General features: G+C 37.1%; 1 protein-coding gene across 2 annotated transcripts in view; it reads left to right on the top strand.

Moving 5' to 3' along the window:
- The first annotated feature begins 223 nt into the window (after positions 1-223).
- The window catches only part of SREK1 (splicing regulatory glutamic acid and lysine rich protein 1), a 33,512-nt gene continuing 10,249 nt past the window's right edge, over positions 224-23,486 (top strand). Inside the window, exons 1-8 of one of the 2 annotated variants that reach the window (XM_009098168.4) lie at positions 224-654; positions 5,785-5,918; positions 13,568-13,683; positions 15,364-15,528; positions 16,528-16,706; positions 17,291-17,421; positions 18,845-18,959; positions 21,722-21,841. In XM_009098168.4, coding sequence (XP_009096416.1) covers positions 494-654; positions 5,785-5,918; positions 13,568-13,683; positions 15,364-15,528; positions 16,528-16,706; positions 17,291-17,421; positions 18,845-18,959; positions 21,722-21,841 — 1,121 coding nt within the window. In that variant the 5' untranslated portion in view covers positions 224-493. Of the gene's footprint in view, positions 655-5,784; positions 5,919-13,156; positions 13,281-13,567; positions 13,684-15,363; positions 15,529-16,527; positions 16,707-17,290; positions 17,422-18,844; positions 18,960-21,721; positions 21,842-23,486 lie in introns of those variants that run through there. The other variant, XM_050986540.1, reaches the window with a different exon arrangement.

The raw sequence follows: 23,486 nt of genomic DNA, 5'->3' as shown, positions 1-23,486 counted from the left end.
AGTGTCCCTCACTAAACGCGGCCACCAAGCGCGCAATTAAATGGCAAATCTCATTTCCCCGGACCTCGCCCCCGCAGGGTCCGAGCCGCCCACGGGGTCGCCACGGCAGCCCCTGGCCGGGAGCGCGTCAGCAGCGGCCGCCGCGCACGCGCAATAGAGCGCGGCAGGGGCGGCCCCTCACGGGCCGCGCCTCTTCCTGGGCGGGGCCCGGACTCCGCGCCGGTCCCGCCCTACGCACGGAGGCCCAGCCGGCTCCGTATGAGGTGGCTCCTGAGGAAACGGTGCCTGGGGAAGCGAGCGATCTCCACGCTGCGGGCGGGCCGGAGGCCTCGCCGGCAGGGGCCGCCAGTCCCTCCCCCAACTCTTCTGGGAGCAATCGAGTGTACCGCTAGAGCGCCCGCCCGCGGGGCCGCTCCGGCCGGTGGCGCGCGCCCCTCTTGGTGGGCGGCCCCGCGCCCCCGGGTGCGCGCGGTAAGGCTGGGCAGGCGCCGCCATGATGAACAGCGGCGGTATCGGGGTCCCGTTGGGCTTCCCCCTGGGCCCCACGTCCGTCATCCAGGTCACCAACCTCTCCTCGGCCGTGACCAGCGAGCAGATGCGGACGCTCTTCGGCTTCCTGGGAGATATCGAGGAGCTGCGTCTCTATCCCCCGGAGTAAGTGGGGGATAGTGTCGCCCTCCGCAGCGACGGAGCTTAGGGATGAGGGAGAGGCGCGGAGGGGCCGGGGGGTGGCGGGAAGGGCAGGGGCAGGAGGCCAGAGGCGCCATTTTGAGTGCGGGCACCAGGGTGGCGTCACGTGGTCCCTCCCCTTTGTATGGTCGGAGCTGCAGAGAAGGAGCTGCGCCCGCACTTAAGATGGCGGCGCCGGCCATTCTCCCTCTTTCCTAAAAACCCGCTTTCTGTGGCTTGTCTGTCTCCTCGCCCACGCTGGGTGCAGGCGAGCTAGACCGGAGAGTTCCAGGCCCTCCCTCGCCCGACAGCCTTTATTATTTTTCTTTTTTCTCCCTTCTGTTGGAAGGGCGCTGTGCTCCGAGAAGGGGCCGTTCGAACAGAAGCCAGAGTAGCTGAGGTTTTGCAGCAGGCAGAGGAGGGAACCTGCTCTGCTTCGGAGTTGCCCCTAGTAAGACTTGTGTAGTAAATTAATCCCAGGCGCCACATTTCTCCCTAAATTATAGCTGTTCGCTTGGCGTCGGCGGTGTGAGAGGGGTGCGCTCAGGTGGGAGATAGAGGGGCTTGAAAAATAGCAGTGGTGCATCTCTCGAGAAGACGATGGTCAGCAGTAAAGGGGAGCGGATGATTTATTTTTTTTTTTTCTCTCGAGGCAGCAGTTGTACTGGGAAGCGAATAATAAATGTGCCTTATAAAACTTTGTGTTTTCTTAGAAAAATTAATTGAAATAGTGGAGAGGGCATTATTAGCATCCCGATATGTGAGCTTTGATACAAAAATGCTCAGGCTAACAAAACTGCGATTTGCAAGAGAAAACAGCCAAAAAAGTTGGTGTTTATTAGTTTTTATGTAGCTACATAACATCTGACTATATGTCAGATGTTATGTAGCTACATAAAACCAACCATTCAGAAAAAATAAATACTTAATATGTAAAGATATGCCTAAAATAAGATATGCCGTACTGATAGCTATATGGTGGATTTTTATACAGTTTTCTAGGGCTTTGTCCTGGACTTGTTCCATGGGTGCTTCTTTACATTTTTGGTTTTCTCGTAACTGAATCTGGTTTTTTGTTACAGCTGTTGTTCTTGCCTTTCACTAGGTTATATAACGGGTTTTAAGGGAAATGGGGACTTTCTTGACATTCATACACAAATAATGTCTGTGCCAATGTACAATTTTGCCAGGGTGTATATACACATAAAATACCAAAATTCAATACCATAGTAGGGAATAACTTGGGAATGTCAAGGTTATAATGCTGATTATTCATTTTTCAGAGGTAGGATGCAGGATTGTGATTACCTGCTTTACTCTTGGTTTTATTTACCATTATTTATGCATACTTGTTAGAAGTATGATTTTCCTTGCCTCATGCTTATGGACATTTGAACTGACTTCCAAATTGATACCTTAGGAGAAAACTAAGTATGCCTATGGAGCTTCAATGCCTTTCTGTTGACTTTCCAAAAATGTATTTAAATAACATTGTGATAAATTCATAAAATAGTATTTGATTGACAAGTGAATTGGAAGCAAAGGTGTCCCAAAGAAAACATGGATCACTATCAGTTTCCAGTACAGTAAAAAACTGAAGATGGTTTGCAGGATGTAACAGGTCTTTTGCCTTGGGTATGTACTCCAGTGTGCTAGAGTACAGTATGCCATGCCATAGCCTAGTAGTGTTTTCTGTTTAGCAGGAGACCAGTGACACCTGTAATTGGATTCTTAGTTCCAGACATGCACAGACAGTGTAACCCAGCTGAAGTCTGCCTTTCAGAGTAGGCTTCAAAATTACATGTGTAGCAATGAGCCTTCAGGTGTGACCTTAAAAGGGTTTTTGAGCAGTTATATGTTGAAAAACTTACTGAGCAGCAATTGGGTTTTGGTAGAATGAGTTGTTTGAAAGCAGTCACAAACTGTCTCTGTTAGGGTGTGGAAAGACCTGCTGTGTAATACTGCTTGCTACTGAATAGTCTGGAGTGGTCTTGGAAGCTAGAACTCTGTTGGTGAATAAACTTTTGATTTAACAAAAAGCTGGGTGATGGGCTGGTTTGTCATAACCCTTCCCTAGTCAAGGGTGAGACTGGATTGGCCTCCGTGTTCTGACACCAGGAACTCTCCTCTGGTTGCAGCCCAGCAGGCCTTGAGAGGTGGAGACACATGCCATCCCAGACCTTACCAATGGGGTTTGGGGCCCCCTCTAGTCTGGAGCCTAATAGTGTTCTGTTCATGCACCAGAGTATTTGGGCAAAGCCTAGTTTAGAATTGAGGGCTGCCAGCCAAGTCACTCTCACTTGTATACTTTATCCATTCTGACACAGGTGGATGGGCCACCTTCACTTAAGGGACATCTCATCTAAAGGGGTTGTCATCTGTATAGTCCAATAAATAGAATTGTTATATACTGCAGTGACAGCAGTGTAGGTGAGGCTTCTGAGGCAAAACACACAGAGCCTTATTTAAACTGATCGTCACAATTATTCCATAATATTCTATTTTAATAAGTTATTAATTTCTGTCATGTCCTCCATCCCTCACACACCCCACCTTCCTGCCCCACTTGAGAAAATATGGACAGTTAGAGAAATGTTTCATAGCCTTTTTTTTAATTACTGTAGATTTCTGAATAGGTCTTTCTTAGGAAATACTTTGGTTGATTCTTTTTATTAGGAGATTAATGTTGCTGTCTTCCTACAAAGTGAAACAAAAATGTTAGAAATGTCTAAATACTATTTAGATATTTATTTCCTCTTAATTTTTTTTTTTCTAAAGAGACTAACTGAATTTTAGTAACTTTGAATCAGAGGTCTATGAGTTGCTGTTTGACATTAAGGCTGTGTAACCTAGGGAAAAGATCATGAGTCTCCCTCAATTCAACCTCAGTAAAGGCTAGCAAAAAAAAGGCAACAGAAGGAGTTAGAATAGGACTTAACTGTTTTAGCAAAAAGTCTTCTTAATAAGGTTGATGGGAAGACTTTTGAGGCCCCCTTCATAAAAGGAGAGGACTTGATCACAGTTAAACCTTCTAAAATTTGAGATCTCTTAGATCCTAATAGTTTCCCTTGAGGCAACTTTGATAAATTTTTAGTAGAGGGCATCACCTTGTAGAGAATTTCTCCTTTCTAACCTCTGGAACACACTTGGTATCAAGAAGTCTTTGTAGGGCCTCATTTGCACAAGTGTTCAGACATCTAATATTTTTTAACATACTGTTCACATAGCTTTTGTGTTCTAAATCAGGGAATACAGGAGAGTAAATCTTACAAAAACACACTTGATAGTGCAGGCCTTATAGATGTTAACATTTATAGGGATTATTGGGGGAGGTGTATCTAAAACTGCGTAGAGCAGAATTATATTTTTGAGTTGGCAATGAAAATAAAAAAGGAAAAAAAGGAGATACTAGAAGTCTTCAGCAGTGTGGACCCTAGAACCTTCAGTGGGGACCTCAGCCATTTGGGCTATAACACTGAGGGATGTATATAAAAAGAAACAAGCAAACACCATACAGTGATAAGAAACTCCAAGACTCAAGCTCCTCCCTTCCCTTTGAGTCCTCTCCCCCACCAAACCAAAGCAAATAAAAAACTACCTGTGGCCATAGAAGTCCATGTGGTGCTCAAAGTATCTTTAGAGTACTGAAAAAGTCACAGCTGGCTGTCACCTCTGGTGCTGGACACTGATCTCAACCAAGATCTTACAGCTGGCTCAGAAGCTGTTCTATGCAGTTATTTCCTTCCTGAATGTGGAAACTTGAAATGGTAAAAGCATTTCCCACTGCAAATAAATAAAAGTGAGCAGAAGAAATGTAGATATCTTGTAATGTTTCTCTGAATTGTATGAAGTTGACTTTCATGTTTATGTGTCTCCCACTCCCTGTTCAGTTCCTCCCCCGTGTTGTCTTTTCTTACAGAATTTTCCATCATAGATGTTTCTGAATGCCATTCTGAATTTAGCCATCTCTAGATATTATACATTTGTGCTGCTGTCCTGCTAGCCAGAAACATAGTAGTCTGCCTGCCTCAGGCTTACATTTTTGGTTTATTTTTATAATTAATATGATGAGATCATGTGTCTAAAACTTTTGATTTCTATTTAAATCCTGAAATCTAATAGAATTTCATAGGATAACTGGGGAAACAACGTCCTTGGAATTCGAGGGGACTCCAAGATGGGCTGTGTTAAACTTGAACTGCTGCTGGTGCTTCCAGAAATTTGACAAGTGTTTCCATTTTGGTTGAGACAGGATCAGGGTGAAACAGTCTATGCAACATTTTTCCATGATTTCAAATGAAAATTGCTGATCTTCCAACAATACTGCATTCTCTCTTTGAGTATTTACCTGTACTTCCTTCACGTAAAGAAAGAAGCTGCTAATATAAAGGCTACAAACCTTGACTAGGGAATCAATTTTTAATGCAAACTTACACTGTTTTGATCAAGATTGCAATGTTTACATGTTCTCTCTTGGCATACAGTGTAATGGAAAAGTGAATTACAAATTTTTTTGTAGCCAAATGGTGAGTTGCTCCTCCTTCCTGCAATGTTAGTCCATGCTGCATTGTGTCAAACTTAGGCAAATGGATTTTGTTACGTTAGTCAGCTAAGACCCAGTATTTGAAAGCCCTCTCAAGAATGGTTTTTATCTTTGTAAGAATTAATAAAACTACTTTTGTGAAAGCCAGAGAGAGAATATTTGTTATTACAGGCTAATATCTGAAGGGCCCACCAAAAAATGGCATGGTTTGTTGTTTGTCTTTCCTAAAAAAAATTATTTTCAGGGAAAAAAAGATAAACTATAAAATATTTCCTTGGCAATTGTAATTGTCAAGTAAATATCCTCCTTAAAATAGTAATTTGAAATGTACTATTCAGTGTTGTATAGCCAGATAATAGAAGAAAATTAGTCTTGCTAATTAGTGATTTTGGCTTATGTAAGTTTTCATTAAAAACGTGCTCCATCTTTTTTCACTGATACCGTAAGTGGCAAGTTCTATACTTCAGGCTTCCTTTTCTAGGAAAAAACTTTTTTTTTTTCCTAAGGAGTAATAGTTAAAAATACATGCATACAATTATAACTAATTGTTGTTTTTTCCTTTTATCTTACAGCAATGCACCTCTTGCTTTTTCCTCCAAAGTATGTTATATTAAGTTTCGTGAAGCATCGAGTGTTGGTGTGGCCCAGCATCTAACTAACACGGTTTTTATTGACAGAGCTTTGATAGTTGTGCCCTGCGCAGAAGGTTGGTATTTTAGGCATTCTTCTGTATTGTTGGTCTTTGTTGTGTTTGTTAATTGTTTACAGCTTTCTATGTAAGGTGATGCTCTGTTGTTGTTTCATTTTATTTTATTGCTTTTTGGGAAAAAAAGGCCTTGAAATAAAATTGAAAATTGAATGAAACAAGCCCCAATTATACATGTTTAATTGAAATTCAGCATTAGCAAAAAGATAGTTAGTTTAAGTTGTGATAACTCAGGTTTCTGTAGTTATTATGTATTTTGAAGGAAAAGAAAGGAAAATAATTCCTTTCACTATGGTTTGTGTAGGCAAGTGTGTTCACACACAGAGTTCTCACTGAAGTCAATGGAGCTCTGAGAAGATCAGGCAATTTCCTGACACACTTAACATTGCAGTTTGAATCTTAATGTATCACCTTTGCTGTAGAGATTTTTTTGCTGATTTGTGCTTTTTTAAAGATACTGATTATTTCTCCATTTTTAGAGTGAATCCCAGTTTTGTCTTACAGATGTGGTATACTCATTTGGCCATTTTAGAGTCATCTAATCCAAGATACTTAGCATTCAAAATACTGTTTGAATATAAATGTTTATCTGTAGTTTAATTTTTAAACCAACATTTTTCCTTCTTGTTACAGTTGAAAATGTTACTTCATGTGCCGTAAAAAAATTTCCTTATGTATACTGGTACTCCTTTTTTGTTTTGGGTATCTGTTTAAATATGCAGTGATCTGTCCAGAATGCTCCCATCATAAAATGTTCCTAAAAACATTACTAATGTAATGTAGTTACATTAAAAGTTTTTATGAGATAAAATTCTTGATGAATACTACATTGACAGATGTTCCTTCCCCTAGCTTTGAGGCCATGCTCTTGCAGATGTGTTGACAATTAGTGTTGTTAGTAGAAGCATCCTAGATTTGAATAAATTGCATGAAGCAGGGTAATCCTGTGGCAGGCATATCAATGGATTTAGGCAGAGCCCCATTGACTTCATTGGAATCACTGTGGAATTTAGCCTCTGACTGGTGCTGGACCATTTGCCTCTTTTTAATGGAATCATTCCAGCTGATGGAGTGAATCTGACTATACTTTCAATTTGGCAACTGTTTGGCCATGAGAAGCTATGTAGAGTGATTGAACTGTAAACTGCAGCAGATCAAGAAATACCTGTTACTAACATCTCTAACTGCAAGAGTCAGGTTCCAAAAAATAGTACTGACTTCTTGCAGTTTGTTAACAATGGTCCCAGAGTACCATGTTGCCATGTGTTTGCTGCATCATGATCTAGATAGTGTGAGATGAGTGCTGCTATGATACTCATCTGGGACATTCTTAACAAACTGACAAGTCTCAAAAATTTCACAAATTATAAAGGTACTTTCACTAAAGGCCATATTGAGCTATAGTGTACTGCCTATTCTTGTAACTTTCTTAGGCAGGTCATACAGCACATACAATTATCTTTGTAAAACCTAGGTTTTTAGTTCCTTTCTTGTCTTGTTTTGGGGACTCTTTGTTTTCATATTTTTAACTTGGTCTTAAACCACAAAGAGAATATTGCTGTATGCACTGGAAAGTGTGTAGAGGCTAAGGGCACCAGAGTCTCCAGTTAAAGAATTGCCCCTAAATAAATAGACTAAAGATTATTCAGAATCTTGGTTTTATATTTCATCAATAAGATCTTAACACTGGTTCAGTATTGCCCAAGAGGGAAGGTGGCTTCTTAATGAGGGAACAACACTTCCTGGTGTTTTTCTTGTGATGAGATCAGATCACTGCCTGGCATGATATGGCAATAGGCAGGTAAAGCTACATTTTCCTGTGTCTTTTGTGGTAGATAGTGATTGAAAGGAAAGTAAGTCAAAATTCTGAGAAATCTTTTTCCAGCTGTATCCATAACTGGCTGATCAGGCATTTCTGAGAAAATATGATCACTGTTCAGAATCATTCTGGACTCCACAAAAATCTATGCATAATTAGGTGAACAAGGTGATTGGGTTTTGAGGTTGCTTTTTTGATGTCAGAATGCTGTTCACTGCAACTTTTTGTATCAGAATCACTCATTTACAAAAAGATGTGAATTTATACAAATTTAACTTTCTGATTAGTTTATTATTGTGTGGAATAAGTATGGCTTTGGAGACCATGGCACAAAGGTTTTTTCACTGTGTATCATATGATGCATTGCTAATGGAGTCAGTGCACTGGATCATGGGTTTTAAAAGTAGTGATGGCTCTTTATCCTACCAGGAGGTAAAATTATACTATTGACCAGCATTGCCAGTAATAAAACTTTTAATGTGTGAAGTGAAACAGAGGAGAGGTAAAATGGAAATCTAAAAACCTGGTTCAAAAAAATAGAAAAAACCCAGAAATTTGGAGTGTATTTAAAGAGTGGTAAATCATGGAAGAAATCACTGCAGAATGAAATCAATGTAAAGTATGTGACATTTGATGAACAATTTAACAAAAATGTTATTGTAAATGAAGTAAGACTATTAAGCTGTGAAAATACAACTTTCTGTGTGTGTATATTGGTAGGTTTTTCTTTAAATATGCTTTGAAAATGCAAAGGTTGAAAGCTAAACAAAGATGCCACCCTAGTCTTTCTAAATTTTATGTCCACATTATCTGGTAGATGGATTTTGACTATTAATTTGGTTTTGTATGTTTTCTCTGTGTGATATTTGTGCATTATTAGATGACTAGACTGGCCAAGGCAGACCTGTTACACTTGCCTGAGTTAGGCATTGTTTGCCATGCCACTAAACCTGCCGCCAAGTGAAACCTTCATGGGGGAAATGAGATCGAAGTCTGACCTGCTGAAGATGGACGCCCTGTCTCTGTTTTTATTTTATTTTGCTTTCTTTCCTTTGTTTCTTTTATTTTTATTTTATTTTGTCCCTTTTTTGTTTTGTTCTGTTAAATCTCTTTCCCTTGTACTTGTGAACTGGTACTTCAGTTCTGTAAAATGATGTTTGTAAAGGGTTCACGGTGTTTGATTTTGAAGTTGACTTGAAGCTGCTTATGAATGGTGGATGGTATACGTAGAATTTAGAATATGATTCGTTTTCAGTGCTCTGAACTAAGGATGAATTTGATTTGGAATTTGTTTAAGTATCTAAATTCAGCAGATGAGTACATTGTGTCAGAAGACAGGAATAGTGTTTCGAGATATATTCTTTCATATGTTGTGCTTTATGAGTTTATCTTGGAAAAGGACAGTCAAAACTCTTACTTCTGGAGAAAGCAACTTTAGAAAGTGAAGTCATAATAATTCTCTGCTACTTTCCCTCAGCAGAGTGTTTATTTTATGTTGCACCAGCTATTTAAAAGAAGGCTTATTTATGTCTAACATGATGAGTTTAAAATAATTATTTCTGAAATTGAACTTTTATGAATATTGAATGTTGTGAAATATTCGTTTACTTCTGATGAAACCTTGCTCCAGTGAGGTCAGTGGTAGTAAGATTTCATCTTTTTTTTTTCTGTAGCTTTCAGAAAAAACTATTTACCACTCATAAGTACAAATGTAGCCTGAAGTTTTGGTTGGAGTGTGTTATGTGAGACACCTTGTCTTTTAACACTGTTACTTGTGGGAAGATTGAATCAGTTCTCTTTGTGTGTGTGTGTGTGTGTGTTGCACTCTCACATGCTCTAGTGGTGATTATTTCAGGAAGATGTTTCAAAAAACCCACTTAAGTCAGAAAAAAAAAAGGGGGGGGGGGCGTTTCCAGTCATCCCAGAGTCTCAGAAGTCCCGGCAGTTCATGCTGGAGTGACTGATCCTTGAAGGATGTTCTTCTTGTGAAACAGAAGTGGTGGTGGACAAAGTGGTGTGTCTAGGCCTCAGGCACTGCTCTTCCCAGCCAGCTGCACTGCCATCTCTTGGTTTCACTCCTTTCACCAGACTCTGCACTGCAGCTGGGAAGAGCTTTGATTTGTGGTCTTTGTTGGATTTGGCTGTGACAATTGTAATTGCCTGTAACTGTAATCTTTTTATTCCCTCCTGCTAAATCCACTAAGATTTATGAGTTGGATATAATAGAAATTATTTTATTTCTAATAATACATGTTCCCTTGATGTAAAATAACAGGAAAATAATGACCTTTTCTAATGTTTAAAGTAGACTGTGAACTCTTCACTGTTTTTTAAAACAAGCAAACTCATTGCAGGAGCACTTTTGGATGTGAAGGTTAACTCTGTAGGTTCACTACAAAGAGTTGGAAATTATTTAATTTTGAGTGCTTGAGGAATAAAAATACTGTCATTAGTACTTTTTTGATGCAGATGATTCTGTTTAGCCTTCAGCAAAATGGGTTCTAGTATGGACTAGGTTGTCTAGGGCTCTTTAGACTAATGGTACAAAAAAGTAGCAACCACAGCCGTGCATTTTACCAACACTGAGAGAATGTAAATTTGTTTCCAGATTCTTTTGCAAAGGGAAGAATCAATAAATGATCATAGAACCTATAGTTTACTAAACAGAAGAGCTTCTAAGAAATCTGTCTAAGGGTGTGGTATAGATATGGCATAATTATTTTGGCTGCTCCCTCATTAGAAAATAAGTATCTTCACCTCATTCTTACTCAGATTTTAAATACCGTGTTCTAAAAATGAAAGTATTATTTTTAAACTAAATTGTCCTAAACTGCTGTATCATAACCTGCATGTTTTGATGTATTCAGTGGGCTTGTATTTCCTTTACAAATACAATCACAGAGGTGAAACTACAAAATTTAAAGCTTTTGACTCATTAAGTTATTTGGACTCACATGTTAATTTGTTTTTCAAAACTATTTAAAGAATATGAAGGTAGATACTCAATATACCGCAGATTTATTTTTGTTCCTCCATAATAGTGTTCTGTAGAATTCTTTTAAAACTTGACCTGGATTTAAAAACTGGAAAAGTTATTCTGAAGAGACAGTGTTGTTGAATATACAGGCAGATTTTCAGGGTTCTGTCAGTAGAAATAGACCCTTTCTCATTCTTGAGAACAAAATAAATGAATCTTTCTTTGTGGTGGGGAACTGACCAACTTGATTTTTGTATTTAAAATAGAACTTAACATTGTTGAAAGACCAGAGTATTCATTTGGAAATAATGCTGCAAACTTTACAATTTACATATGCATGCTGTTCATTCTGTGAGCTGCTATACTGGTGAACTTACCTGAAATGTTCAGTGGATTTCTTAAACAATGTTTCAGCAAATTAATTATTTCAGTTATTTCAGTGCTGTAATCCATATACTTAAAAGTTTAGGCTTCTACTGAAGTCACTTTGTGAACTTGAGTCATTGTCTGTCTTAGTTATATGTGCCTAACTGAGCTCCTGTTTAAAAGGGCTAAATGCTTAAGCATTTTATAAGTTTACCTAGTTAAATGTGTATTGAATTGGCTGTATGTAAGTGCATACTTAAATTAGGCATATACTTATGTACAGTACTGATCAAGGATCTCAGTTAGCATGCAGGCACACCGCTATCAGAGCTGTTTCTGCCATTGGATTTAATTATGTCATGTCTCTTGATCCATAGAAACCTGCATGGGTAGCTGTTTAATTGCAAGATGCCAAGTGTTCAGGATAAGTTCTGGTTCTGACGCATTTGAAAAAATACTTTTTAATACTTTGATTTTCAGAAGAACTGCTACATAATTCTGTGCCTAATTTGCATGCACATCTGCTGGAACTGTATATGCAAAAGCCTGTTAGCAGGCCTACATACTAGGCAGGGTATGCAAAATACCTGATACTTTTGAGCAGTCAGGCAAATCAGGTACACCTCTCACTGCATGCCCGACTTCAAAATGGGATCTGTTAAGAGTGCTGAACATTGTGATGGTGGCTTAGTTTCATGCATGTTTTTTAAAAAAGTCCTGGAAGTCATTATTGCACATTTAACTGCTAAGTGCTAATAATTTTCCTATTTTTCTCTCTTAGTTAGCAAAATCAACTGGTTTCTTACATGTTGAGTTGCAAGGTGTCTCAAAATTTAACATAAATAAACTAAATGTAAACAGGAAGCATGAAAAAAAAAAAGGGTACTGTATTTTATCTGTTCTGTTCCACCCATGCAACATATAAATTAAGTTTCCTTTAGATTTGTTTTGTCATTCAGTCATATCCAGCTGTAACCCAGACTTTCCTGCAGATCTGTAGAGCAGGTTTGCAGCACTTGTTTCTTTTAATTTTTTAAATTAGTATGTTTTCTGTGGTGTCAGTTGAAACTCAGATTGCTAAACCTGTGTGGCGTTTTAAAACCTACCTTGAATTTTCCTTTTCGATAAGAATATTAATTTTCGAATTTTGGATTTAGATGTTTTATAGTTAAAACATGCAGTTATAAGGCAGGACCACTGGCACACTTTTTATGTATTACTTGACTATTTAAACAATGTTGAAATAAGAGCATTTACTTCTATTAAGATCCATGAGGTAATACCAAAGGACTCGGTTAGCATATGTACAGTTATGCCAGTAATTTTGAACAGATCATAAATACCAGTAGTTAGAACTTCCTTCACAAGTTTTTTAGTTTGGTGTTTAATGTTTGTGCCAGTTTTATTCCCTTTCCATTTCAAATTTAAAATGTACATTTAATTGTAATCATAATTATTTAACATTTAATGGTTTTGGAGATATTTTGGGGTTTATTTAGTAGTCTAATCATGGCTAACATTCATTGAAACAAACATTTAATTCAGATTAGTTATTACTTACTTTTGGCATTACAGGAAGACTATAATCAGGTTAAAATAGCAGGAAGTACTTACGTTGGCAAAATAGAGCTAGTTTAGCCTGATCAAGCTGAAATAATGGTTTTCTTCAATCTCAGTAAATTAAGAGTTAACTTACCAGTTTCAGGTAAACTGAGGTGATGACAAGAATATGAGAGTACAAATCTTAAGTTTCTTCTACTCTTCCTTCCTCCACCTTCAACTTCACTTGTAGTGTATATTCTGTGCAGTCACAGTAGTTCAGTAGTTTATTATTTTATGTTTTATTTATTTTTACATTCTAAATAGGTAGCACCAGAGGACTAAAGAAAAGCACAAATTTCAGTCAGCACATACTTTGGTTTTTTTCTTTTTTCCTTTTTTTTTTTCCTTTTTTTTTTTTTTTTTTCTTTTTTTTTGGTTTTCTTTCTTTTACTGATTTGGTTATTTGCCATTTCTGGGGATTAAACTTTAAAAAATGTTCTTCTTTTCTGTATCTGATGTTCTGTGTGCTATTAGTGATGCAGCCAACACGAACGGTTGTCATGTGTAAAACAACTTTCGATCACCGCGAAAACACCGCCCTGGGAAAGCGTCCATGCTTGATATCGTTTGGTTCATGAACGTTAAGTTTCCAGTACAGGTGACCCATAGCTCAAAGTGTTAAATAATTATATACATTATTCAGTTTTTAAAATAATAATCCATTAATGAGATTGCTAGTCTTTGAAGTTTTGCTCACTTTTGTTTTTCCTAATAGAGCAGGGTAAAAGGAAAAACTTAAGTTATTTGTTTCTTTGTAAGGATCTGGTAGATAGATTCATTGTTATTTATTACATTTTTAAATGCAAGGGTAATTGTAAAATCATAGAAAGAGTAACATCTGGCTAGTGTTCCAACTCTGTGTAATGCTTTCATTTGCTTCTTCAGGTAAAATCCCAGATGAAGCCAAAGCCCTGTCTCTACTGGCGCCTGCTCCTACTATGACAAGTCTGATGCCTGGTGCAGGGTTGCTTCCCATACCTACGCCAACTCCCTTGACTACAGTAAGTGAAGTTCAGTGTCTGTATAATTTTCTGTTTCCTCTGTTCTCTGTAGCCTTTTCTGTGGACAGGAAATGAGGACTATCTGGTCAAAGGATGTTGCAGTGAGGGTTTAGCTGTGTTGACTCTTTTTGACTCTCCTGAGGATTGATCAGAAGATATCCATGTGCTACCTTCCCAGGGTTTTTCTTTCCCATTACTGTTTTCCAAAATAGTGGGTACATACTGGTTTTGTTTTGTTCTTTTTTAATTGCCATCCTTCCCTGTAGGGTCATTGATTTGGTCCAGTAGTAGTTACCACTTGTGATATTGTTCACAAGGGTCCCAGGATGAGGGAAGAGACGAGAAAGTTGACTCCATGTATCAGAAAGCTTGATTTATTATTTTATGATAGATAATATATTAAAACTATACTAAAAGAATAGAAGAAAGGATTTCATTAGAAGGGTAAGCTAAGAATAGAAAAGGAATGAACAACAAAGGCTTGTCTCTAACCGAGACAGTCTGGGCAGGTGAACTGTGATTGGCCCTTAATTGAAAACAACCAGATGAGACCAATCACAGATCCACCTGGTGCATTCCACAGCAGCAGATAAGAATTGTTTACAGTTTGTTCCTGAGGCCTCTCAGTTTCTCAGGAAGGAAAAATCCTAAGGAAAGGATTTTTCATAGAACATGTTGGTGACAACCACTGACAAAAAATTTATTGAAACCTAAGTTACATTGACGCTGGTTCTTCAGAATGTTAAAAGGTGCAGTAGATATTTTTGACTGTTAAACTGTCTAACAGTGTTTTCACTATGAAAGTAGAGGAGTTTGGTTATGCTATTTTTCCTCCATTCGCTTTTGCCTCTGTAAGCCTTTTTTGACATCAGTGAGTTGCTGTGGTTTATTGAAGGAAAATTGAAGGTTAAAATTGAGTAGTATTTTCCTTTGTTACATAAAAGAAGGTACTGATAGCTTATTAAGAATTCCCCACACTTCTTAGAAAATTCATTTCTTGAAAGGAAGTTGCTTTTTGGATAGAGAAAATTCAAGCCAGGAACTCAATGGACAGATTTTGTAGTGATTTTTAAGTGACTTTTTATAACATTTCACAGGAGAGTTTTGCATTTCCAGTTCCAAAGATGAGAGCTGTATACTTTTCACATTTTCTAAGTATGAGTGGAAGAACTTAGAACATTCTTAGAGTTTCAACTGTAATTAATTTTGTCTTGGGTGATTTATTTGTCCAGAAGACGCTTATGTGTCCTTTGATCTTGAGCACTGGAAGTTACCTTCTTTCCTTTCTGAGAAAGATCTCAGCCATTCCTTATGTAGTCCAAATACTTGTTTCAAAAAAAATTAGAATACTAGCAGTGTCTGAAAAGGTCTTACTCAATTTATTTGACTCTTAAGCATTAGAGCCTGTATGTTTTGTGATTAATATATATCCCAGGCCAGATCTGTTTTGTAAGATGTTAACTGATAACCCATGGAATATTTTAACTATGGAAGCTTATTTCTGGGTAGATTTTTCTTCTTTAAAAAAAAAAAACCTGTTGCGCTGTGACCTCCAAAATATTGCTTGTATTCATTAGATATGGTTTTGCAGAAGTGCATCCAGGCAAACAAGTATTAAGAAGTGGAATATCTTTCACCAGTGTTTGGCTGCAAAGTGTATTCTATGCTTATATTTTCCAGCTTGGTGTTTCACTTGGTACTTTAGGGGCTATACCAGCAGCAGCATTGGATCCTAGCATTACGGCACTGGGAGAAATACCACAACCACCAATTATGGGAAATGTGGATCCATCTAAAATTGATGAAATCAGGAGAACGGTCTATGTTGGAAACTTGAATTCCCAGGTATCTTTTTTTTTTTTTTTGCTTCTTTGTTGGGGAAATACAAACAGAAGGTGTGAAAATATTATCTGTGAATTCTAATCTTTTATGTTAAAAGAGTTTCCATTAGTTAATGACAACATGAATTTAAACAAAACCCTCTAAAATTTTTTTATCCACAATGTTTTGAACTTTGAAGGTTCACGTGTCAGTCAGATTAGACCAGGCTTTGGCAGAATACCAGAGAATCCAGTGTAGATCAGTTGAAGAAACCTACTTCTAGTTGTGTCTTGATTAAGTGTACAGTTTGCTTGTGTTAGATGAGCAATCCTCAGAAGTCATGAGATCATGGTAGCCATCCCCACATCACAGTGTAGTTGCTTAGGTTCCATAAGAAGGAATGATGTGTCCTACTGGAAGTTGCGAAATTCGCATAAATATCTTTCAATCAGCAGCTTGGTTTTTTGAAAAGTGATCAGATTAATTGAAAAATATTTGCTTTTGACTGATAGCAATGTATGTATTACATTTTGGGGTTTTTAACTTCTTAAACACCAACTGAGTGTAAAAGTACTATTAATTGTCATAAAACAAACTGGAAGCTAGAAGAAAGCCACATAAATCTAAGTCCTTTAATATTGTTTGGATTTTTTTGCTTTATTTGATCAAAAGTCACAATAAGTAGCCTGGAAACAGGTATAAGGACATTTCTTATCAGTTACTTCAGATTAGTTGCCTAAAAAGTGCAAAGTCCAATGTGAATTTCTTTTTTTGTTTTCACTTAGGTGAAGGAGTAAGGGCTTGTGACTGTACTATTAAAATTGTAGAATATTCTTTAGCTTAATGGAAGAAAATATACACATCTTTAAGTCTTTAAAATGTAGCATTCCCAAATTCATGTCACCTTTGTAATAATGCTGAGATAATCATTCCAAAAATCTGTGGCTCCTAGACTACCCAATATATTACATAGTGGTTTTCATTGTATAGTTTACTTCAGCTGAGCTCTTCAACTCTTTCTAGACTACAACAGCAGATCAGCTGCTTGAATTTTTTAAGCAAGTTGGAGAAGTCAAATTTGTGCGAATGGCAGGTGATGAGACACAACCAACACGATTTGCTTTTGTGGAATTTGCAGACCAAAATTCTGTACCTCGAGCTCTTGCCTTTAATGGAGTTATGTTTGGAGACCGGCCACTAAAGTAAGAAATTAATTATCCATATTACTGTTGAATGAGAGATTTCTTTGTATCATACACACATTTATGACTTAAGTGTAGCAAAAAGCTGTAACTAATATTTTCTTCAGTATGCAGACCTTTTGTTAACAAACCAAAACATTTTTATCAACTCCAGTTTCACAGTTTGGCATAAATTTCTCTGAATAGAACATTTAGCATTGAGTAAAATACGTTTATATTAATCTTGAGGTAGTGTAAGCTTTAGTAGTGAAAAAAAAACTTTGAAGTCCATAGTACTAATTAAGTTTTCGGTATGATGTGTATATAGTTAGTAGGTGTTAATGTAAAGATTTGATCTGAAAAAGGCAAGTAATTTCCTGGACTTCTAAAAATACTGTAACATAAGAATACTGTGCTGCCTTTCTTTAAAAGCTGTAAGATTTCAAAGTAATAAAAGATACTTCAGATACTTGGAACAGATGGGTGTTTTGCTAAACTTTTAAGTTTTTAATTTTATACAAAGTTGAGATGCTTTCTTTACTTGTTTTTCATTTGCCCTGTTCAAATATTTAAGAATGAAAGGTTTTTATTTTACTTTAATTTAGGATAAATCACTCCAATAATGCAATAGTGAAGCCTCCTGAAATGACACCACAAGCTGCTGCCAAGGAGCTTGAAGAAGTGATGAAGAGAGTAAGGGAAGCCCAGTCTTTTATATCTGCTGCTATTGAGCCAGGTAGGTATATTGTGTTAATTAATAATTACTGAACAGGCACATTCTGTGTTTACCTTAGTACACATTTCAAGAGCATTTTCAGACACAAGAGAAGAGTATCCAGAGGTATTCAGTCAGTACATGTTAGGGAAAAAACCAAAGTAATCAAAATTCTGTTCATGCATCTAAGCAGTGGAATGAAGCTTTTTATTTTAGCATCTCTTGTCTTCAGATACATGTTCACTGAATGTTTTCAAACATGCAAATTTACTACTAAATCCCTACTTACTTAAATTAAGAGCACTTGAAGATGTTTAAAAGAATATGCTTTCTATTTTTTGTTGTCTTTTAGCGCCCATTAGTGACATAGTTTTACGATGAGCATGAGCTAGCATGGTTCTGAAAGCAGTAATATTATGCTTTCCTTATCTATAAACAGCAAGTGAATTTGATTTCTTTTTCATGCTTAAGGGCTGTATACATCCTTAAAGCAAATGGGGTCAGAGGATAAATCTGGGATAAATATTAACATACTGTAAAGGACTTCTTTTCATCCAGATTGTTTCCCTGTTAACACTGAGATGCCAACTCAGGGAGGAAGGTGGTGTTGTGTTGAAAGGTTAGACAGACATTCCAGTGGTGATTTATGCTGGCTTAAACTGATTTCACAGCATAAAAAAAATCTCAACTTTGTAAACTTTCTGCTTCTTTTCGTCAGCAACTTTTGCTATTCTTCTTATTAACAAACCCAAATATTGTCTTGTGTTAGATAGTGTGGAGTCTTCAGGGTTTTTTGGGGGGAGTTATTTTCTGTTGAGTTTTTTGTTTAGAGAGAAAATAACTCTAGCACTTTATCACTGTTAAGCAACAGGATAACAATTAGACTCTGAACTGTGGTGAGCTCACTGTTTAGGTTTCTGTTGACTTTCTGGCCTTCGGTCAGACTTTTCAGCCAGTTCTGTTCTTCCTTTCCTCCTACGAAACAGTGAGAAATAAAACTTCAGTATTTGTACTGTGTTAGAAATATCTAAAAATACAGACAGTAATACTTATATTTTCTGCTTGTTTTCAAAATTACACCCTTTAAATTTACTCTGTTCTTCTCAAGCTATTAAAAAAATAAGAAGGTAATTATATTAAATAAATTGAGCAAAAGGAGGACGTGTTATTATCTTGTGCATTGTGGCAGCAACATAAATCCCATTCATAGTAGATCTAGCTGTTTATAATTATCTGGTTTATGTGTACTGCTGCAGGATGGCTGCACTCAACGAGTATATGCAATGACTTTCTTGGATGTTTCTGAAGGATATTTGCAAAGAAGGAAGATGTGCAGAGAGTAGGCCCCTTGCAATATATGTGGTACATTCCACTTGTGCCAGATTGTTAACTGGGATCTTTAAATGTTCTGAGCTTACACTGCAAAGTGGTTTTTTCCTCTCAGAGTCTGGAAAGAGCAGTGAAAGAAAAGGCGGTCGATCTCGTTCCCATTCTCGTTCAGAATCCAGGTCTAGCTCAAAATCCCGATCTAGAAGGAAAAGATCACACTCAAAACACAGGTGGGTATGCTTTTTGTTTCAGACCAAGATCATATTTGGATTTTTTGCAAGGTGCCTGGGTACTGGTATTTTTTAGTTATAGACAAGTATTGCTGTAGAGATTACTAACTTGCGCCCAGAAGATCAGCATAACCAGAAACTCTGTCTCTGAATAGATACTCTTTTCCTCTAAACTCTGAATATTTATTGAGTTACTTTCAGTTTAAACATTCTACAAGACACTTCCCGTGTCATGTAAAATAATGTGTTCTGTGGGGTTTTGTACATTTTATGTTTTTATACATCAGGCTGTGTAGCCAAATACAGGTCATTTTGTGACCTGTATTTTAAAGAGAAACCTGCATTTTGTGGATGAAGCATATAACTTACTGGTAACACCTGAACAGGCTGGTTTTTTGGCTGGTTTTTGTCCTTAACTTCTAAGCATTGAGTTAATTTTGTCCTGTAAATGTTTTTAAAAAGCATATGGAAAAGGCTTCAGGAGCAATTTCTCATTTTTCAGGTTTTGTTTGCTTTGCTAAATTTATTCAGTTCTGAAACAGAAAATTATTAGATCATTCTTGAAGATTAAGATTTTTTTTCTGTAAATGAAACAGGCTTGTTCTGTGAGAATTATAAAGGCTTCCCAAAATGGTCCACATTCTTTCAATGTCAGGAGTATATTCTGAGAACTTAGGTAAATCACTCTAAAGATACTTGGCTATGTTGAAGATAAAAAAAAAAACCACCAAAATTTGGATTGTTATTTGATTGCTTACACTTTTAAAAGGTGGGTGTTGTCCATACTGCAGCAACAGCTCTGAGGCATCCTTTCATTCATGTCTTCAAACAAGGCTACTAGGATACTTTTAAATACAGAAAATCTGGTGAGAGGGAATTATCATCAATTATACTATTAAATAAATGTGATACAAGTTTTGCAACAGCAGGGAACCACAGAATGTGTTTTCTAGTGACTTCAAGATGTCAAGTGCCTTTTTTATGCAAGAAGGACACTTTGGTCACTTCCTTATTGCTTGCTTCTCTGCCATGTCCCTAACTCAAGGCATAACTGAAAAACAAACTGGTTTTGTTCAACAATCAGTAATTTCAGTATTTTCTTGTATTGGCAGAAACCAAGTCGAATTTTAGAAGATAAGCTTTTCTATCTTTAAATGTGGAAAACCTATTCCTTAAACAAATGATAATTATTATATTTTACTACATTTTGTTAAATTGTTTAATATTGATACTGCCAGTTTTGAGAACATGCTGAAAAAAGTCAGTCTGACCTGTTGAGGCAGCTTCATCCAAAAAAATAATTTATCCTTTCTGCTTCCCTGTTTTACTCTTTTATATAACATCATTTTCATCTCTGTGACATAAAATTTGTTGAAGATTGTGCTTTGATTCAGTTGCAATAAATTGCACTTGCAGTTGATTTGTATTTCTCTGCTGATATAGAGAACAAAGCTGTAGCTAAAAAATTACTTCCCCTATTCTTGGTATACTAATGCCATGCAGAGGTCAGACAAACTTACGGGAATAAAAAGCGGTTATATTTATTGAAGGGCCTCCACATACATTTAGGGCAGACGAAGGCCCCCCCCCCTAGGAGCTACACCCAAAGTGGACCCAAAGTGAGTCACGGGTTTTCACACTTTTATAAGTTTGGTTCATTTGCATATTGGGGATTAATCTTTCAATTGCAGCTTCAAGTAATGAAGTAATTTATCCCAAGTTTGCTCTCCCCCTAACTCACTTTTGTTTACATTTCTCGGGGCCTGAGAAAGTAAGGTGTCCTTGATTGTCAGGCCTGGAGAGGAATTGCTTTGTCTGATCAAAATGGGAGAGCAGTAGCTAACATTCTATATAGAGTTATACACTAAGGAATTGCAGGATTACAAATATATGAAAAATATAACAGCTAAAATCCTGAGGCATCATTCAGCTGTGTGCCTCAAGATGTAGAAGGTAGGTGCAGTTGTTACTTTTTGTACCTCACAGTTCTTCAGGTTTTATTCTGTAATATATATGATCTTTCTGTCTAGGGTAAGTTAAACTTTGTGGTGCCTTGTGAGGCAAAGTATCCAATGATGTGGTTTTGTAAAACTTAACGTGCAAATGCAGATTTTATTTTTGTTTCCCTGGGGAAAAGGGTCTTCCAGAAATTAGGGAGTATTTTGGAAAAGAAATTTCAAGTGCTGTTCATCAAATCTGGATAAGACTTTTTTTAAAAATCAGAGTATCTGCACTTTAATTACAACTGAAGTCCATGCTGACAGTTCCTTTTATCTGGAAAGGTAACTTGACTTTATGAATTTAAATTATAAAGATGGAGAACAGAGCAAAAAGAGATTTGTGGCAGCTAAAGTCCTCTTTCTTTGATGACTAAGGCTTCAGTAAGTGCCTGGGCCTGGAAAGGAAATGAAGTGTTTATTACAGTCTACTAGAAATTGCCAATCAGATTTTATGCAGTGTCATTTTGTCAAGACAACTGTTGTAAATTATAGTAACTTCTGGTTTTGGGATTTATGGAGATTATTATGAAACACTGGTATAACTTAAATGGTTTGAAAGTAGAGCATCTTACATACAGTGAAGCATAAAGTATCCATGTTTGCAAAAACGTTTGCAGACACTGTGTTATGAAGCTGTCATGCTTGAAGGTGTCAGATAATACTTTGTGGTGACACAACACGTCTACTGTAGTTTTGTTGGTTGACTTCATTTTTATGAAGTTTCCATATTAAAATATTCTTCTTCTGGTATTCTTAATTTAGAAGTAGATCTGGCAACAGATCTCTCTCAAGACACAAGGACAGACGCAGATCCCGAAGTCCTCTGAAAAAACGGTCTAGATCTACGGAAAGACGGAAATCAAGAAGTCGCTCTCGTTCTCGGTGAGCTCTGTTCCACAACATGGTACTCTTAACACAGAATACAGTTTTTGGAAAAAAATAAACTTTTTAGATTACCATAAAGAGTGGAGTCTCATCTGTGAGACAAAAAGACAGAAAATAAATTTGAATAGTGAGTATAGTGGTCTCAGCTAGGATAGTTAACTATCTTTCTTGTAGTCTGTAGGGTGCCTCCAGGGGTTAAATGATCACATTGAGACACCTGAACTTCGATTGTCTCATCTGCATTGGTACTAACATCGAAGCTGACTGAAAAGAGTAATTTTGTCAGACTAAAACCAGTAGTTAAGGAATATCCTGTAGAGCTTGTGAACCCACTAAAAATGGATAGTGCTTGTTTGATATGTATCTGTGAGAAGGTTGAATTCAGACTGACTTTGATCCTGTATTGTGAGAGTTTGTATAAAGTTCTTGTATATAATCTTTTATTTTCATCTTTGACTTTTCTTGTATAGCAGCAGGAACAAATGCATGTGTCAGTTGTATGGCATATATATGTTTCAGGATGTAGTACGTGTGTGTTTATCTAGTTTATTAGTTTTTATGTCTGATCATCTAATTATTAGACTGTGACATTTTAACAAGATCACAGTGTAATTTTTTTAGGGATGAAGTAGTGAATAAGCTCAAACCAAAAGTGCCTGTGAAAATAGCTTCATGAATAGAAGTCTTGCTGTGTTCTTGGTTTCATTTCTGTAATTCCCTTGATTTATTTAAAGGGAGATATGTACTTAGGTTGTGCAGCTGCCTCTTGTTCTGTGAGGTAATTTTTGTGGGAAAGAGAGCTGCAGATCTGTGGACCTATGTGGAAGAAAAACTAGACTGCATAGCTGGCTGGGTTTTATTGGTGGTTCCTTTTGATTCTCTGTTTCTGCTTTCGGGAGCTTCTTGAGACATCTGCTCACTGGAAAGGGAAAGTCCAGTGAAATCTCTGATAGATTAACTAGAAGATACTTCTTGGGAGGCTGTAAGGCGGGTATTATGGGGACTGTGTGCTACATTCCATCTCTGAGACTCCTAATGAAGTAATTGACAGAACCCAATGGGAATCAAAGTTGTCAGTCTGTAGAGTATACAACAGTCTGCTGTTTATTTGCAGTTGAAAAGGAGATACAGCCAAACAGCACTTCAGTTTGAGGAAAGTTTGAGTGCTTAGGACCTTTCATCTGTGAAGGAGTCTCTTTTAGAATCTGTAAAAATATAGAATAGATACCAGTATCAGGTAACTTCTGTCAGTGTGGTTCTTCTTGACACAATAAGGCCTGCTAATCAATTTTTCCTCTACCTCTTTCTCCTGTTTCTCTCTCTGAACATTTGTTCTTTCATTATGTGTCTCTGTACTAGAGGGAAAAGATGGAGTCTTGCATTTCAAATAGTCCTATACTAAAATGTAATTTTCCAACCAAAGTTCTTAGTAATTAGTTTTGTTTGACTTGATAACTTGAATATCAGATGGAATTCTCCTCACTGTTCTTTTTATGAACATCTGTCATACTTCTGTCCCAAAGAAGCTATTTCCTTTCCTCTGTTTTTACTGTATTAGCATTTTCCAGTAATTCTCAAATTCCTAGTGACATTACAGATGGTTGAATTGTCTTAAGTTTTGATCTTATATTTGCCTTGTAAG

The sequence above is a fragment of the Serinus canaria genome, chromosome Z (genome assembly GCF_022539315.1).
Source record: "Serinus canaria isolate serCan28SL12 chromosome Z, serCan2020, whole genome shotgun sequence".
Lineage (NCBI taxonomy): Eukaryota > Metazoa > Chordata > Aves > Passeriformes > Fringillidae > Serinus > Serinus canaria.
Note: the sequence above shows the minus strand (reverse complement) of the source record. Positions and strands in the feature narration are given on the sequence as shown.